Source organism: Pelmatolapia mariae, linkage group LG9 (genome assembly GCF_036321145.2).
Source record: "Pelmatolapia mariae isolate MD_Pm_ZW linkage group LG9, Pm_UMD_F_2, whole genome shotgun sequence".
Taxonomy (NCBI): Eukaryota; Metazoa; Chordata; class Actinopteri; order Cichliformes; family Cichlidae; genus Pelmatolapia; species Pelmatolapia mariae.
This window is the reverse complement of record NC_086235.1, coordinates 28,897,172-28,916,825: the sequence shown is the minus strand read 5'-3', so window position 1 is coordinate 28,916,825 and position 19,654 is coordinate 28,897,172. Positions and strand designations below refer to the sequence as shown.

The 19,654-nt window shown below is 40.5% G+C and overlaps 1 protein-coding gene and 1 non-coding gene across 2 annotated transcripts; both read left to right on the top strand.

The window, feature by feature from the left end:
• The first annotated feature begins 1,711 nt into the window (after window positions 1–1,711).
• On the top strand, window positions 1,712–3,182 carry rps20 (ribosomal protein S20). The gene is made up of 4 exons (XM_063483751.1): window positions 1,712–1,839; window positions 2,476–2,575; window positions 2,757–2,830; window positions 2,959–3,182. Exons 1-4 carry the CDS (start codon window positions 1,837–1,839, stop codon window positions 3,139–3,141), a joined length of 360 nt encoding a protein of 119 aa, XP_063339821.1. The 5' UTR covers window positions 1,712–1,836; the 3' UTR covers window positions 3,142–3,182.
• On the top strand, window positions 2,622–2,686 carry LOC134635120 (small nucleolar RNA U54). Its single transcript, XR_010094944.1, has one exon. It is a non-coding gene; the product is annotated as a small nucleolar RNA U54 (small nucleolar RNA).
• Window positions 3,183–19,654: the final 16,472 nt, after the last annotated feature.

The window sequence follows — 19,654 nt, the reverse complement described above, 5'->3', positions numbered from 1 at the left end:
TTACATTGTGTTTGTATATCCTCACTCCACATTCGTATATGACTAGTGTCCGATACATCAATAGCCAAGATAATATTTTAAAATATACAGTGTCACAAACCTTAATACATACTTTGTGACACAAAGCAAATGACACATATTACAATTTAAAAATGTAAATATCAAAAGGGCAGTGTTCCACAGAATAGTATTGATATTGATATTATTCACTCGGCTATCACCATCTTTCTGAACTTTTTGTTCGCCTCAACATAATTGTTACAAACAATGATTGTATTATTCTGAAACGTTTTTACCGGAAGTGTTCTCTGGTTTTTATGTCTCTTTTTGCTGTTGTTGTCTGAGGTTTCTGCGTTACATACTTAGATGTTATTTAGTTGTTGTACATATACAGAGGTTAACAGTGCTAAAAACACGAGGTTTCTGGTTTATTTTTAATGTTGTCATGATTGTTATTGTTATTTATGTCCTGCCAACGCGCAGCTGATCAGATGTGCGAAAACGTGTTTCCACTGCCCTCCAGTGGTGTGTGTGGAAAAATGCAACAATTCACTTTTTTTCCTTTTTTTTTTTTTTTACAAACCACAGACACCAAATAGCAGTATTTACAGTGAGCATTATTATTTGCACAGTATACACAAATATATGTTTAATATAAACTTTGAAATAAGGTTTACTTTAGAAAATAAAATAAATATATTTTTAAAAATATTTTTAAAAATCTGGGAGATTTTTTTTTCTCTCAGTAGAAAAAACAAGCAATATCTTAATGAAATTTTTTTTGTTTGTTGCAGGATTCGATTTGTTTTCATAGCTTGTCTTCAGAGCCAGTACAGTCAAAGCAAGCAAACAAACAAAAACACAAAAACAAAAAGGAATTTTTTTTTATTTATCTAATTTAATTACATATAAAATTTGTAATGTTGTAACATAAGTACACTGTAAAACGTTAGAATTAATGGAATCTGGTCAAATGAAATTTACTTGATTGGCATATATTTAGTTTATACCAAGTATATTTTCCGTGATGATTGCTAATTTAAATAAATAAACCTTTGATTTCATATATGTCATTTGCATTTTACTCAAAATTCTTGCTTCATGTTTACTGAAGGTTAAGATTTATTTACTGTGTGCCCTGGGGGTTGGAATAACGGTTTCTTTTGTTTAATATGACGATAGGGACTTCTCAGTGTCAACTTCGTTTTATATTTCAATTTTGTGGGATATATTTTGCAGAAATTTGTGTAATTGAGCCATTTGTACCATTAGAGCTATTTTGTAAAATATTGTATTATTTAATATTGATACTTTAACTTGCATGTTACCGTTCTTACTGTCTTGAGCAACTGTGACCTTTTAATTTTCTCTGGGATTAATAAAGTATTCTGATTTTGATTCTTGCTTCTAAATGCACATTTTGGAATGAAGAATTTGCCATAGATTACGAGTAACAACACAATAACTACTGTAACAAATTTGTGGTATTATCAGTTTGTACAAATCACTATTACTGGAATAATAGTAAAAGTAACAGTTGCAATTTTAAAAAGAAAAAGTCTTATCTAAAACGCACATACGTGATCACACTGCTCTCCAATGGTGACCAATTTCGAAATCATGTTAATGCGTGTCCACTAGATGTCGCTATTAGTTACGGAGCCGCTTGAAACACCAACGAAGAAGTACAAGACTCCCGGATGAGCAGTACATATGAGGAAACGGGCCCGTGCTCGGTCTTTTCACCGAGAGCTAACCACGTTGGTGGCGTGCTTTCCTGGCTCACCGCTGTTCGCTTGAATTTTTTTCCGAATAAGTCGGTCAGGAATATTCACAATGGTATGTGCTGTTTGATTATGCCAACCAGCAACTTGTATGCAGCTGGTTTCCTAATGGCTTGATAATTTATAGAGAAATTTGAACTCAAGAGTTTTACGGAGTGTCGCTGCTAATGCCGACAGCTAATGGCGCTCGCAGCCCCTTCATAAACACCGTCCAAACTGACTAAATACAGTTTTACTAACGTTAGAAAGCTGTAGATTCATGCGGCTCAGGATGTTAAATGCACAGTTTACGTTTCGGCGCATTTCTAAGCGAGGCAGAAGACTCGTTTATATAAAGTTCAAGCTTCGTCTTGCGCGTTTTGTGGGGGCCGGTTGTTGCTGAAAGTAAATCATCGGGGTGTCCCAAATTATAGTTCTCTGCCGTTGCGTTCAGGTGCTTTTGCCCGGGCTTCCGAATCAGTGTAAAAGGAATCAAACCTAAACTATTTCCCTGCACGTGTTCTTGAGGTCTCCCCCAATTTTTTTTTTTTTTTTTTTTTGGGGGGGGGTGGGGGGGGGGGTAGTTTAATTGTAAGCCATGCTGTGTAATATTCTGTGGACCACTATTGGGGTTTTTTTTTTTTTTTTTTTAACATCGTCCTCCAATATCAAAGATGGGTCTGAGTAACCGCTTCTTCCTTCTCACATACAGGCTTTTAAGGACACCGGCAAGGCACCAGTTGACACTGAGGTTGCCATCCACCGCATCCGCATCACCCTCACCAGCCGCAACGTCAAATCTCTGGAGAAGGGTAATTAAGCTCAGATTTAGTTAATGTTGTGAGTTTAACCTGACCTGAGCTATGAGGACAAAAATTTGACTGATAAACCCTGATTTATGTATACGCTATTCTGAGCTACGGCTTGGAAAGCAAATCAAGGCAAAGTGATGATTGGCCGTGTTTTCAAGTTTTGTGCATTTCTGCTCTGCAGTCTGCGCAGACCTGATCCGTGGGGCTAAGGAAAAGAACCTGAAGGTGAAGGGACCTGTCCGCATGCCAACCAAGGTACTGAAGACCATGGCTCAGAACTCTTATCTAACACCACATTGGAATAAATTGCTTTTTCTTGATTGCGTATCCTGAATGCTTGATCATTTTATTAAAGTAAAATGCATTTCTCTTCCTCCCTCCAGACTCTGCGCATCACCACCAGAAAGACTCCCTGTGGTGAAGGGTCCAAAACCTGGGATCGCTTCCAGATGAGGATCCATAAGCGCCTGATTGATCTGCACAGCCCTTCTGAAATTGTCAAGCAGATCACCTCCATCAGCATCGAACCTGGTGTAGAGGTCGAAGTCACTATCGCTGATGCATAAATGACACAGATTTTTCAATAAAGCAATGAATGAGGAAACTATGACATGGTGTTTGGGTTTGTGATTGTGGGAAACCTCAAAAGGGGCAAGTTTGGGATGAGTATCTAGATGTTAATTGTAAACTTAAGCAAAATCTACCTACAGGTACAAATTAAGGAACCTGAAAAAGCAGTTTTGGAAGCTCACTGAATGGCTGTAGTTTTCAAAAGCAATAGATATAAATTTGCCTTTTATTAATATATATCTTAAAGAAAAAGTGCCAAAGGTTTTACTAAGTTAAAATAAGTGTAAACATTTGTCAGTTGAAGGATTATTAGGGAAACTTTGAACTAAGGGGGCTAGTGACGTGTGTTTATTTCATATTTTCAGTTGTTACCCTCCACGGCTAAACAAAGCTCTCTAAATCGGTTTCAGTTATGTACTGATGAACACAACAATGGACATAAGGGGCTTCTTTCAAAGAAGAAAAACTCAGATGTTATTTTATATATTATGCTTTGTATGTTGTTCAGTATATTTCTATGCAAAACGAGGAATTTCAATTCACAGCAGTATATTTACAGTTGAAACCAGATATTTACATACACTTTAGAGAGAAAACATAGAAACATTTTTTTTTTAATGTTAAACATGTTTAACATTAACTAAAACTAATGTTAAAAATCAACATGTTTAAGATTATCTAAAACTTGTTTTGTTTTAGATAAATAAATATTGAAATATCTTTTGCATTAGTTAAATGTCAGAATAAAGAGAGAGAGCTGTCTATTTTTTATCACTTTCATCAAATTTAGGAGTACATGTACACTAAGTTTATTGTTAATTAATAAGAAAACTGCAGACGATTCCATTCTGAGCTTAAGAAGCTTCTGATAGGTTAGTAGAGTCCATGTGAGTAAATTGGTGGCACACCTGTGGATGCATATAAGGCAAAACACAGAGCCTGTTTCTTTGACATGGTAAAATCAAGACATGTCAACCAAAACACCAGGAAAAGAATTGTGGACCTCCATAAGTGGGGCTCAATTTTAAATACAATTTGGTGCCATTTGCAATTAAGAAGTACAGACAATTTCTCTCTTTACTCTTAAATTTAACAAATATGTTTTTATATTTATCAATCTAAAAAAAATAAACATTTAGTCTGATTTGATGTTACAATTAAAGTGTTTGTGTTTTTATCTGAAGAGTATGTAAATGTCTGGTTTCAACTGTGTATTTGATGATGTTGGTGTTTGGCTTGATTGTCAGCACAAAGGGGGAGAGAGAGGAGCAGAGAGGGAGATGGAGAATGAGGACAGAACAGAGATGGAACAAGAGCAGGTGAGACACACATGTTAGTCAAATGATTGTTTGCCAAAACTCATCAGAACATGTATCTAGTACTTAGTGTATCTTTTTAGATACCATTTGTTACTTTTCAAATTCTATATTTATTAAGTTATGCAGGCTTGTTTGCACAACAAGGCTAAATAATTATATAAACTTTTCTGAATCTAAATAGTGTACTTTGGTAGAATTAAAAAATAAATGTAGTGCAGGTCTATGATGATTTTTAGTGCTACTATCATCTAGTTTTGATTCTGGTTCTGTTTTGGTTAAGTCCTAAGTAGTCCTGATTTTGAACTGTTGTAGTCCTGTTTTAATTCCAGATCAGTTCTGGGTCTGGTTGAATTGGGGTTTAGTCCCTGTGTCTTGATACAGCCCGACTTTGTTCTGCCTTGCTGCTTAATTAAAAAACTAGTTTAAGGTGTCCTGCATATGTGATATATATTTTTTCCTATATGAAGTCATTCTTTTTTGAACAAAACTCAAAACAGAGCCTATTAATCTTTCAGTCATTTCTACCCTCACTTTATTTCCTTTCGCTGCTCAGCTCTCACACAGTGGCTCAGCTATGCTCCAATCCCTCCATATTGTGGCCAATCACATGCGAGGATATAGGATAATATCATTGTGTGAAAAACAGAGAGGGTGAGAGACGCGACAGTCAAGTGGAGCGTGCGTCTGTCCTCTCAGTAAGTGAGTGAGACAGTAGACAGCGGTGAGGAGGGCTGTGCAAAAGCAAAAACACATAAATATGCCTGACACCTGTAAACGAAGCAGCATCTGACACAGTTTAAAGACTTTTTTGTCTCGGTCTTGGTCTCGTCTCGACTTGGTCTTCGTCTTGACTTGGTCTCGGTTTAGGCGGTCTTGACTACAAGTCTACTGTAAACTGGAGGTTTATACCAAATTCTTCATCCTAAAGACAACCGACCCTCTCTCAACAGCTGGGACAAATCATCTGGCAAATAAATAAGCAAGGGAGACCAAACACTGAGGAATGAATCCTCATTTCCTCCAAAGATAGCAGCTACTCTTTCAGGAGGAATTAATCTAAACAATTCCCTGTACCACAAAGTAACAGTAGGAGGTTTATCTGTGACCAAGTTAAAAATAATACATTTCCGAGCCAGCAACAATATATAGAACAATATACAGCGTAAACATTAACTTATTTACGCTGTAAATAAGTTAATGTTGTTTCTTAATCTTATGCAAAACATAGGGCAGGGGTAGGGAACTCCAGGCTTAAAGAGCCAGTGTCCTACAGGTAGTGAGGTGACGTTCTGTATCGAGGCTTCAAAGCTTGTGTCGAGTAATGGAGGGGGCGTTTCCGCGATGCGCGTAACGAGGCTTGCTTCATTTATGGGAGGAGCTGAAAATGATGACGTCCGAAGCCTCGCTGCCCGGCTGTACCACGTGACTGGTTCAGGAAGTGGTTCGAACTTTGCCGCGAGCTATGACAGCGATATAAACCCCTCAGACTTCGTTCAAAATGTGGGTGTTTGATGGAGAGTTGCGGTTAGTGAGAGTTTGGAGGTTTAGGAGAGTGAGGAGAGAAAGTCAGGAGAGAATGGAGCCAGCTAAGAAGAGGAGGATGTCCTCCCCTGTGTGGGAACATTTTGATCTTATATCTCCCAACAAGGTATGTAAATTTCTACAGAAGATGTATTTTCATAATACCGATGGTGCAATACAATTTATGTTAAGCTGTCTTTACTTTTGTACAAGGTGAAGTGTTTTCTATGTGTCAGGGAGCTGGGATATAACAACAACACCTCATCCATGCTCAGGCACTACAGAGCTTTGCATGAGAATATGGGGAACACCGATTGTGGAGCAAGACCAGGTGAGCCATCAAATGCCATGATAATATAGCATGCAGTAATGTTACTAAATGATATAACAATATCATGCAATGCAATAAGTTACGTGTGTGATATTTATATTTGTGCTTTGTTTTTATTGTCTTCCCTCAGGAGAGCAATCTCAAATAGATGAAGACCTGGTTAGCATGGTGATTGAGGACTCCCAGCCATTTAGCATTGTGGAGGACAAGGGATTTAAAAGATTTGTTAAATCATTAAATCCTAGCTATGTTCTCCCCACTAAAAAGGTCATAAAAGCAGTGAAAATTTAGTTTTTACAGAATAAAATATGAACAGGCAGGACTCAGTGTGTAGCTACACTACACGCTGCTTCACAGCTACATCGTACTTTTAAACAAAATGTTTTTTCTTTCCTTTAGGCCCTGAAAGTCATGGTGGAGGCCAGGTACCAGGAGATGAAGGAGAAAGCTAAGGCCAGCATTGAGAAGGCAGCAGCTGTGAGTCTGACATCAGATATGTGGACCTCCATCAACACAGAGGCCTATCTTGCAGTCACCTGCCATTTTGTTGATGAGTCCAGCACATTAAACACCATTGTTTTAGGAGTGCAATATTTTCCTAATGCACACACTGCAGAAAATATTGCACAAGTGAAAGGCTCACTCATGACAGAATGGGCAATTACTGACAAAGTCACATGCCTAGTAACAGATGGGGCTGCCAATATGGGGTCTTGTGCAAGGCAGCTACGTTTCAAACATGCCATATGCATAGCTCAGACCCTGAACTTAGTGGTGAAGAAGGCCCTTGACCAGACCCCTGAGGTCTCTGACATCCGAGCCAAGTCCAGGAAGATCGTGGGATATTTCAGGAGCAGTACCACTGCAAAGGTAAGTTCTTAAGTGGCTTAATTACAGTTTCTTTAATGCTACTTAAGTGTATAGTTCTGCTCCCTTGAAAATCTAATGTATGCTTTTTTAATTGTATTTTGTAAGGAGAGGCTTTCAGTGATGCAGGAACAACTAAGGAAGCCTCAACTCAAACTAATACAGGAGGTGGAAACCCGCTGGAGCAGCACTTATAATATGCTGCAAAGACTGTTCGAGCAAAGGGAGCCAGTGGGTGCTGCTTTGGCAAGTCTCACAACAGACATCCCACCTGTTTCATCTGAGGAATTTGGTATAATTTCAGAGTGTCTGGTTGTCCTAGCACCATTTAACGATGCAACCACTGAGCTCTCTCAGGAAAAAAGGGTGTCTGGGTCAAAGGTCATACCTTTGCTCACTATGCTGGATCATTGCCTCAATGAACAAATGGAAAAATCACCATCCATTGGGTCTTCTCTGGCTCCGAAGCTGAGGATGCTATTGAGAGTAGGGATGGGTATCGTTTAGGTTTTATCCGATACCAGTACCAAACCGGTACTTTTGAAACGGTGCCGGTGCTTAAACGGTGCTCAAACCGGTGCTTAAAGAATGGAGAACACAAAATTTGTACAAAAACCTCTCATGTTCAGCTGTTTTTTTTGTAAAAAGATAACAATGTTAGCCTTTTCTGCAGCTATAGGGGATTTATGGCATCACTCTTGGCTGGAAGCAGTGCTTAATCAATGGAAAAAACACAAACTTTGTCCAAAAACCTCTCATGTTTAGCTGTTTTCCACTTTTTCTTTGGTCATTTTAGCCTTTTTGGCCAGGGTGAAGGGAGCATCTGACATCAAACAAGACGACAGCCGCATGTAACTACGACAGTGTTTGCTAGTTCACCTTACATGCATTAATGTAATAACGTGGTTAGCCTACTCAACGTAAATTACACACGGACAACATTAAGCTACTCACGCAGAGAAGAACGGCTGCTGCTGCCATCATCATCCGTCATCATTTCTGCTACACTGGCAGGGCTAGGGGCCAGGACTCTCCTCTTTGGGTTCTTGGGGGATGTTGCTAACTCCAGGTCCGATAACAGGCAACCCACCCGCAGTAGATGTGCCCGGTGTGAGGTCTCGCAGCAAGCTATCAAATACGGCGCATTTCTCGGCTTTTAACAAAATGCTATGCATCGCCAGGTGTTTCATCAGATTCGAGGAGTTACCTCCTTTGCACAGTATCACCTTAAAGCACTTGTTGCAGGCTGCTGAGTTTGCATCTTTTGCTGTGAAGTACAGCCAGACTTTGACCGCTTTGCCTTGGGCATTTTTAATCTGTAGCTCTGCTCTAAAAGAACGTACGTACCTGGGCCCGCCTACTACGCTTGCAAAGGTAAAATGATTGGCTAGAATCCAAAGTGTATGACATCTCAGGAAAAAAAAGCACCGAAATAAAGCACCGAAATGTGCGCTGCTTTTCGGTCTGGTTACTACCGTTACAATACCGGTACCCATCCCTAATTGAGAGAGAAGCTGGATAAAATACAAACCATGAGCATTATGTTCCTTGCCACACTGCTGGACCCAAGGTTCAGAAAACTCGGGTTTCTCAGCCCTGCAAGAGCTAGCGAAGCAGAAAAAAGACTGAAAGCAGAATGTGCTTCCGTAATGAGGGCCTCCACCACCTCCTCTTCCTCCGCAACACCACCACAGCCATCAACGTCACAAACTGTTGAGGCGGTTTCCCACGGTACTATTGTTATTGCATTTGAGTTGCATTTATATAAACTGATTGTTGGGTTTTCCTCTGTATCTATTATTGTACGATCTACTGTACAATATAAAGCGCCTTGAGGCGACTGTTGTTGTGATTTGGCGCTATAGAAATAACATTGAATTGAAAATTGAATTGTTAGTATCACATAAAACTCTCCTTATTGTTTAGGTAACAACCTGTCAGGCAGACACAGACACAAAATGTGACAGCAGACGCGAATATTGAGGTCCAACGGTACATGATGGAGCCAAATATTGGAAGGCTGGAGGACCCCCTTAAATACTGGGAGAGACAAAAATATGTCTATCCTCACTTATATAAGTTAGCACTGACATACCTGTGTACCCTTGCCTCATCTGTGCCCTGTGAGCGAGTGTTTTCAAAAGCAGGGGAAATATTGCCCAAAAAAAGAAATTGCCTACGACCTGCCACAGTGGAGAAACTGTTGTTTTTAAATAAAAACCAATGATGTGTCCCCTAAACACTAATCACTGTCCATACCTCAACGTTACAAAAGCACAACCACTGTCCATACCCCAACCACACCTCACCTCACAGTAAATGATCATTTCCATTTTAAGCATTTCCAAATAATCATTTTCCATACTGCCAGTATAAATATACACAGTATCCTGCCATCACTACAATATACATGTTTTACACACTCCTTTTGTTGTTGGCATTTACAGGCAGTGTGCAAAATGCCACACTCTTCAAATTCATGCCAACTAATATTTTTACGTCTAGTAGATGTCCTACTAGAGCAAATGAAGCTTCAAGACGCTTTGCGCTGGGGTGAACCAATTGGATGAAAAGCTTCATCTGCCCATCACTACCTACAGGTTTTAGATGTGTCCTTGATCCAACACAGCTGATTTAAATGGCTAAATGACCTCCTCAACATACCTTGGCTGCATCCCAATTCAGAGACCTCATGCTTGAAGTACACATTTTGAGTGCGATTATGTCACCGCCACGCGACGACGGCTGTCTCAATCCGAAGTGTACTCCAAATGCGCCGTCGATGGTCGTGTCCAAATTCATGGGCTGCATCCTCCTGAGGACCCGAGGCGGTCTACGTGGGCCGGGTCCTCAGAAGGTCGGGTAGGCCGGAAGTAAACGGCTGGGGAAATTGGACTGTCTAGCCTTCTGATTAGCGTCATCGCTGTCTCGGTGGAGTTTAATAAACTCGGCCGTCTGCTCCTTGCTATCTAAAATATAACAGGACACTGGCGTAAATTCTCGACTGCAGGGTTCGTACGGGTGCTTGAAATCCTTGAAAATGCTTGAATTTCAATGTTGTCTTTTCAAGGTTTGAAAAGTGCTTGAATTTCAGATGTGGTGCTTAAAAGTGCTTGAAAGTGTAGCTGCATTTCATTCACCACAAACAACTATCTGATTGAATAGTTTTCCTATCAGATAGAGAAATAAAATGAGTCGCAAAATGTAAAAGCAAAATTTCCCCGCCTGGCTGCCTTGTGTCTGTTTCAACGTGTGAAACAGACACACACGTTGAAACAGACTGGCCTTCCTCGGCCAGTCGGGGATGAGTGCGCTAACATACCTGTAGGTTGCTGTTTTAATGAGTGTTTGATGCAAAACGACAATGGCGGAGTTTGCGCTCTCCAGTCGCATGATAGGTGAGTGCTAGTAAATAATTTTCCAGTACGCGTAGGTTACACACGCTATTTTTTTAAATTATGATTATTATTTTGCTATCAAACTCGCTGGAGAAATGATTGAAATGCACTGAGTGTGATGCAGTATGGCAGCGCTATTATGGAATATGCTGTGAACTTAACTAACATTACTTAGCAGTGATATGAGTTAATTTACTCAAGTGAAAGCTTTAAACATTAGCCCGATACATAACTAGCCAACTTAGGCTTTCTGATTAACCCTCTGGGGTTGACGGACCCAGAGTCTCCATTTCAACTTGGGTTGAACGTGCGGACTTCAAACTGTATACCAGTTGTTAAATTGTGTTGATAGGCCACGTAAAACCGGTGTTTTTCTGAATAAAACAGTGGCATTTACTCCGGGAAGAAACGGTAAAAACTATTTTCTAAGGCGAGCGCTAGCAAACACGCTTTGCCTGTGAGTGAAAAAAGAAAAAGAAAAAACACTCCATCCCTATTGGTGGAAAAATGTACCATGTCGACCAATCAAAAAATGATATGGCAACATGTGGCATCTGGTTGTTTGGGAAGAGGGGGAAGTTTCAGGAGTGACCGGCGAGAGAAAGTGAAAGAGAGAGAGAGAGATTTGATACGTGAGAGGTTTGTGACGTTTGCCGTGTTTGGAGTCTCAAGTTAGTGTGTTGTCTTGTGTAGTTAGTGTGTAGTCGTGTTTTGTTTTGTGTGTCAGTTCTACTAGTGATCGTCACAGTTGCTGCAAAAAAGCCTTTGTTGTTTGCAAAACTGACAATTAAAAATGTACAATTTCTATTTGCATTTGAATTTCTGAAAATGATTCGTTAAACATGCTTGTGGTTTTTACAGTCAAAAATATCACTTTCTACTCGTATTTTAAATTTTGTCTGAATTTAGATAAATTGTGCTGATACAGTATGTCGAAATGAGAAAATAACCCCCCGGGGGATTAATAAGATTAAAAACTCTTTATCTTGCCAAAGGTGAAATATAGTCAAAAACGGCCAATTATTCCCTGGACCCCAGAGGGTTAAAGGCTAAAAGCAAAGTTGTCACCAAGTACTGTTTATATTTGTGTGTATTGCTGCAGCTTTTTTGAGTATTAACTTGGTGCCTTTGTGTGAAATAATGGTAATATGAGGGACAGATCCATATGGTCACAAAGAATAGCCACTTGTTTCTGTGCTACCAAAGTTCCCCGGCTTTCATTCAAAATGTGTTTCTGGTCAGCACCTACACATTAAACTACTTAAACATTATGAATGTCTTCAAGCTCACACTGAGGCCTGTGGGGCACAATCAGCCACTGAGACAGTACACACATCTATGTGTATTTGTATATGAATATTTCATACTTTAAGGCTGCCTGTTTATTTAAGGGAGATGAACAAAATACATTGGAATTGTACGTGATAATATGACGGATGATAAATTCAATAAATTTTAAGTAGATACTTGTAAATTTTCTTAAAGTCTTATATGTTGAATTGAACTATGTGATCTATTCAAGCCTCTCCCAGTCAGTGCTGTTCTCCATGCCTGTCTGACTGATGTTATTAGCACAAACACTTTAAAGGTGATCATTTAGGACTTCAGAAATAATACAGACAGCAATGTAGTTAGCAATAAAACAGTTTAATTGGGAATTAACTTAAAAAACAAACAACAAACAAACATCTCCTATTTCTTGTCACACAGGAAAGAAGCATCAATGTGCTGGAAAAGCTTGAAAAGGGACCTTGAAAGTGCTTAAGAAGTGCTTGAATTTGACCCTGAAAAAGGCGTATGAACCCTGCAACCGTCTCATACTTCTGTTTAATCAGTTTTCTGTTTGACGTTTAGTCAGCTGTGTAAAAACCAAGGAGGAACCCACCCGGGGGATTAATAAAGTTTTATTTTACCAACCTCTGTATATTTTCTATATTTATTTTATTTTTACTCTATTTAATTTGTAAAATATGTATACACAGACACACACACACACACACACACATATATACACACACGTAGACATACATATTTAGTATACACATTCAGTAATATGCATACACTCTTATATTGTACATACATTTATTCATATAATTCTCAGATTTAGCCATTCTTATATTTGCTTGTTCTTATGTTATTGTACTTTGCACACCTCTGTTGCTTGTGAAGCTCACACACAAGAATTTCACTCACCTGTACTGTACCAGTGTACCTGCACATGTGATGTGACAATAAAAGTGATTTGATTTGATTTGAGGTACATTGCACTTTTGAGATTTGATCTGTGCATAGGTGCATCTTTGAGGTGCAGCTCAGAGATCCACAATCCAGCACGTTTCTGTTTCTCTGACCGTCAGGCTGGCTGACCCGAGGTCACGTCAGAGCTTTGTTTTTTATCTATATGTAACAGTCGGTTCCTCTCCTTCCTACACAGCAGGCAGACTGCTGGTTGGTTGACCAGAGTTTTTCAATACCTTTCTGCATTAGCACATCTCGAGAGGCGTAGGCGCCAAAAAGTGAATCCGAAGCCGAATGTAGCAGCTGCAGCACGGCACACAGAGCAAATATTTTCATGGGGTAGTATCAGAAATAAGACCTTTGAATATGTAGTCCCTTTAACTTCTTTCCTTCTATTAAACCATTCATTCATTCTTTTTCCTTACGTCCTTCTAACCTTTTCACTGTGTTTTCTTTGCGTCTTTACAACAAGAGTGTAAAGTTAATAGCAGTAAATGTCAAAGCTTTCTGATTCTCAGTGAGATAGAGCGAGCTAGAGGAGCAGAGAGGGATGTGTTAAATGAGGGTTAAATACCACACTCATCCCAGAACAGACTGCATGTACAAATCAAGTTCTCTCCTTAGTTCGTTTTCATCCTCCTAGTCCTCCTCCTCATCTCCTTGTAACCCTGTTAACTGACACTGGCACTATCGGGGGTTTAGAGGCGGCGTATGTACACAGATTGAGGAGGATCTAAGTATGACGTGGATAACAGAGGAAATCGGGCGTGGCCCTCCTGTCAAAGTTCATTCCCACTTTGAGTTTTTGTTTCAGAGACGGTTCAGCCTGATGCAAATTCACTGCGAGAAGAAAAATACCCTATAAATCTATTAGCAGCTAAAGTTGAGGTAGCAGAGCGTAAACTAACACGTCACTTGGAGAGATCTGTAGATTTTTCCTTCATGGTTTCAAATGTAAGCTGGCTGATTTGGTTCATTTTTGTTTTTTGTTCTAAACTGAGCAAACCTGGTCTTCTCCTGAGGACTGCTGCAGGTATCATGCGAGCATGTTAATTTAATAAAAAACCAACAGCCAAAAACCCCAAAATAGAATGAAACTCATTTCAGGAGACAAATAAAACTGATAGAGACATTTTTTTTTGTACAGATGATTGGCAAACGGAAAGTTTCTAAAGAGTCGTGCACACACAAGTAGACTACTACAACATGCTACTTAGTTAGGGGAGTTTGGGAATGACAACGAAGCGGAAAAAAATTAGACCCAAACATTGTCATCTAAACGAAAACACAAAAAGCTGAGGGGAGGGAATAGAGAGGAGGAAAGCTGAGCTGGCAGCGGGATTGCTGGAGGAAAGCGGGGAGGCAAAAGTTCTGTGGAACTTCAACGTTTGAGTCGCATGAAAAGAGACTTAAGCCACAAGTCGACTTACAAGAGAAAACTGTCAAGAATCACAATGATTAATAAGTTTTAACACTTGGCATTTTCTGTATTTTCAAAGGCTTTTCAGAAAGGATGGAAGCGGTGGTTTTCCCGCGTACCGCTCCGCCCGATCAGTTCTTCGTCAGGCCGCCGCACCGCCTCGCCAGCTTAGATCTGCGGGGAGAGTTTTACGTCTATCCTGCCTCCGACGTTTTTCTCACCTTGGTGGCCAGCTCCTTCTCACGATACACCAGCTCTCGATGTCAGCGGAATCGTAGCCGCTGCTCTCGCTCGGCCTGATGGCGCTTTCAAAGGTGGTGCTTGAGATCTGCAAGGAGATGGAGGTGGACGTGGACAGAGTGCCACAAGACCATGCAGATGTCTTTGGTGATAATGGCAGGCTGGATGCAATGGTCCAGCTGTAGAGAGGAGATAAAGGGTGTGTGTTAGACACGATGACATCAAGAGACTTAAAAACACGTACAAACAGGTACAACACGGCGGAGCAGCGGCTGACCTCCAGATACGCAGATAAGGTCATGTAGATCTTCTCCCCATAGGGAGTTACACGGTTGAGCAGGAGGAAGTTGTGCAGGGAGCTGTCCCACACTGCCTCAAAGCGATAGAAAGTGCTGAAAAACACAGAAAGAGGAAAAGTTAGCTTGACAGCATTATTTTTTATGAAGTCCTACTTGGTGCTAACATTACAGGGTCTCTGTTTGTCATGTTGTTAAAAAAAGTGAGTGACGTGAGCACAGTTCTGACATATCAGGAAGTGAACACAGTGACTGAAGCGGTGTTCACATTCATCCTTTAATCATGACAAAACGTGAGGAATCGCACTGAGGTGAGACCTTGACAACAGACAAATCAGGAGCCACAGAGTGTCAAGTGTCAGCCGACACCAATCGGGACAATGATAAGAAAGAAATTAAGTTTGCAGATATTTATTCATTCACAGCTTTCTTAACGTTCAATCATCTTGAAGTCTCAACTTTCAGCCACTGCAGCACCACTCTGTTGTTGCTTTGCTGCTGCGCTCTGGAGTCACTGACCCAACGATGATCTCTTTGACTCTAGAGTACTTCATGGCTCACTCAGTGACCTGGACACTTTGCAGGTTCTTTGGCAGCAAAAAAAGCCCAAATAATCATCACCCGAGCAAAACCGTTGGTATGACGTGTTTGTCTGATATGCCGTGTTTGGTTTTCACCAATGTTGAAGCTGTGCATTAGGGCTTAGGTTTTCAACTTTGCAAACCTAACCCATGCTGCCATGTTCTATTTAGAGGGAAAATGGTTTCTCCTGGAAGCCTTTCCAAACAGGCCATATTTGTTGAGTCTTTTTCTAATTGCACTGCCATGAACTCCAACATTTAGCATGCTAACTGTGGCCCGTAGAGCCTCAGATGTGTGGGGTGAATTTTCTGGGATGTCCACTCCTGGTAAGATTGGAAACAGTCTTTGAATTTTTTAACTTGTGAATAATCTTTCTTGCTGTAAAATGATGGACTTCAAAGCCTTCCCACATTCATGGGTATCAACAACTGCTTCTCTACTCCTCAGTATGTTACCACTTACCTGAATACGCTACACCAGCAAACTGACAGTAGTGGTTACACTTACTGATGATCTAGTGCACTTGATTAGCACTTGGCTGATACTGACCCTCTTAACTACTTATGGAAATAGTCTTGGATGTACTTAGTTTTTTAAACACCTGAATTTCGGCTCAGTGTGTGTTAAATAAATAATGACCTGGTATAATGTGTTATGTGTTGTTCATCTGAGGTTGCATTTACCTCATATTAAGACCTACTAAGGACCTGATTTTTTTAAATTATGTCCTGATACATAAAACCTGAGAGCTCACATAACTGCATATGCTCAGAATATACAGCACACATGGATACAAATGACTGCCTTGAAGCAGCAATCTTCAGACCATCACTATGAGCTCTATACAAGGTTACACTGTTCCTGTTACTAACAGCAGGGGGCACTATCAGCCGCAGACTGAGAGCCAGATATGCTCTGCTGGTGCCTCATTGGCCTCATTGTTACTGAGGTAAGACTCTATAGTGAGAAACAGCTGAGGGGGAAAACACTGATCTGGAAACGTCTGAGTGTTACAGAGGATATACATAGCACTGTGGTTCAGTGTCACACAATCACAAACAAATACATAAAAGTACTACAAAGGGTGTTGCCTCCAAAGATCGCTTTTACTGGTTTGGAGCTTAGGAGCAGAGATGGGCAGTAACGCGTTACTGTTCAGGTAACGAGTAAAGTAAGGGATTACTATTGCAAAAACAGTAATTAGATTACCGTTACTTTCCCGTAGGAACGCTGCATTACTGCGTTACTAAAACCGTGATTTTTTTGCGAGAATGTCTCATGACAGTGACGTAAGCGAGTGCGACGTTCGTGACAACAGCTGTGTGCAGATCAACAGTGGATCATATATCGAGTGCAGGAGAGAGTAAACTTCTTTTTACAGCAAACCCCCCCCCAAACTTCCAAGCAAGCACCGAGTTCGCTACCACGTAATGGGAAATTCACAGAGAAACTCGCGGATTCTTCAACTGACCGCTGCGGCACACCTGCACCAGGGCAAACCTCCGCCTACGCCACTCCTGCTTTACAGGTGAAAATAGAGCAACAGAACCGCTAGTCTTTGATGTTATTTATTTTCTGCTGTGTTTTACTTGCATCTATTTAAAAGAGTGAGTGTAAACACACACACAAAAAATATTTTATGTGCTGGAATGTGCAGAAAATAGGTTTAAATGTTAAACAAATTTCTTCCAGTCAGAGAATGTTGCATATAATTAAATTTTTGCTTGATGCATAAAGATAAAAGGTTAAAACTAATAAAAAAAGTTTTAAAAAGAGACTTTTTCATTTGATTACATTTTGTATGATGGATTATGCAGAAAAAGTAGAATTGGGCTGAAAGATCTATCGCTTTATTACCTATTCAGGTTGTAAATCGTGTTTTTAAAAAGTAACTAAGTAACTAAGTAATTAATTACTTTTGAAAATATGTAATCAGTAAAGTAACGGGATTACTTTTTTGGGGAAGTAATTGGTAATTAGTTACTGATTACTTTTTTCAAGTAACTTGACCAACACTGCTTACGAGGCTTAATATCGACAGGCATGAATGAAGACAGATCAGAACAGCTGTTTTATCACAGCATCCAGTACCAACACAATCATCCACACTCAAGAGCCCTGTTGGCTTCAGAGTCAGCAGCTGAATGTCTAAAATATGAAATGTAATTTTTTGGTCCATCAGCTACAGCTACAGCATAAACTGCTTAAAGTGAGAAGCAGCCTAAAGCCCGACAGATTCATCTTTCCAGACTCAAAATATTTCAGAGTGAACCGAGTGGTGCGTTTTCAGTGTGATCTCACAAAGTCAAATCCCTTTAATGATGTTCTGTCCTGTCTTCCTCTATCAAAAGCACACAAACACTATAAAACATTGTTTCTGTGCTTTGGGTTTGTTTGTTTTCTACACAGAGGTATAGCACGACTAGACCCTAAAGGTAGGCTGCTCACCTACAACCAGCTCACGAACATCTTTCCAATGGAGCTCGCTGCCCTTCTCGTGGATGAGGGTCACTGTGATCCTCCGCTGGATCCCCTGCAGCAAACATAACAGGAGCTCAGGATCACAGTGAGCACAGCTAGAGCAACATTACGCTTTAAAAGAAGATATTCAACTGTGTACAAAGGAAGCAGTAACCACTGTGTGAGTAAGAAAACAACATGTGCACCAATCCTGTACCTGGTGCAGCAGGTAGGTACTATGGCAGGGCAGGCCTCCACTGTGATCCACGATGGCTGGGATGCACCTGTGCATGGAGGGAGGAGGTGACACAACATCCCAACTTATAATATTCTTCGTGAAGATAATTTTTATGGTTCCTTTAAAGCTTGTGCGTGAATATAACACTCCAGGTGGATACTCACTCTCCAGTGGGCTCCAGCTCGCTGATCTCAAACCAGACCAGCAGGTCATACTTGCTGACACACTGACCCAGGTTGAATTTGGTGATGGTGTTCAACTTGGAGGCTGCAACTGGCACACACACACACACACACACACACACACACACACACACACACACACACACACACACACACACACAGAAGCTCAACGTTATCAAGCTGGAATTTGTCTGAATTTAAGAGAAGATGAAAAGTGAGGAGTATTTACTACATGCTTTGGGTGACTAAATGGAGGATGGATAGGTGACGTGAAAACACTACTGACCCTTTATACTGAGCCAATAGCTCACACACTTCTATTAAATCTGTCTAAAGAGCCAGTAATCACAGAGGATAGATACTGGAAGCATACTGAAATGTTAGGAGGAACTAAATCACAGATTACAACACCAGTGGCAGCACCCTGCTGTCTCACACATCGGGATCACGGTCCTGTTGAAACGGGCTAATCGCTAAAGCTCACAGTTGCATTCGTCTATACTCAATATGATCGAGAGGAATGTTATTACACTTAAAAACTGCTCTATTCACATCTTCTTTGGTGTGAATGATATGTCATTGACCCTGAAGTTGTCTCCTCAGGACAGTTTCTAAGCAAGGTACTTGCAAAGTACTTCCTGGATGGTGTTGGAGGACTGTTGACATAATAAAAATACCTTTTATTTCTATATGCATATAAAATTAGCCAATGTGATTAGAATACAATCGTTTACACATTTCTAACAAAATCTGCTGCATTAAATATGAATTATCACTGCATGACTGGATCTGCTGTTTGACCCCCACCAACCTGTTCACATCCTGGCCATGGAGGTGCAGCGGGTGCTGCTGGTAGTGGCCAAACACTTCAAACACGACAGGCTTGCTCTTGATGTGCTCAATAAAAGACTCTGTAACTTTGACAGAAATCTGCTCCAACAGATAAAAAAAAGAAAAAGGGTTTGACAAACTGAGATGGAATAAAATCGTTGAAGCACAGTTAGTGTGTGTAGGTGCAGGTGTGTGTGTGCACTCACATTCTGGACGTGGTAAAAGCCCAGAGGAGCTCCTTTGCCAGTGTTTTTCAGAGGCTCGGTGGAAAAAGCCTCATTGTGACAGATGATCTGATATCGTCGTGTTGGTGTTGTTCCCAGATCATCATGAAAATGTTGTTCCAGGTTCAACATTGCAAGTGACCAATCACATTGTTGTGACGTTATTCTTTTGCGCGCCAAGCCATTCGTGCATTTCTGAAATTCCAATGTTGCAAGGACAATATCAATTCTGCTTACCGTTTATTAAAGGGTTACGGTTAGGGTTAGGGTCCGGGCCCGTTGATCGGCGGACAGAGGCGGTTTCTCGCAGCTTAAGTACATCTTTTTGTTTTACGGCGGTTTTTCCCGAAGTCGCAAAAGTA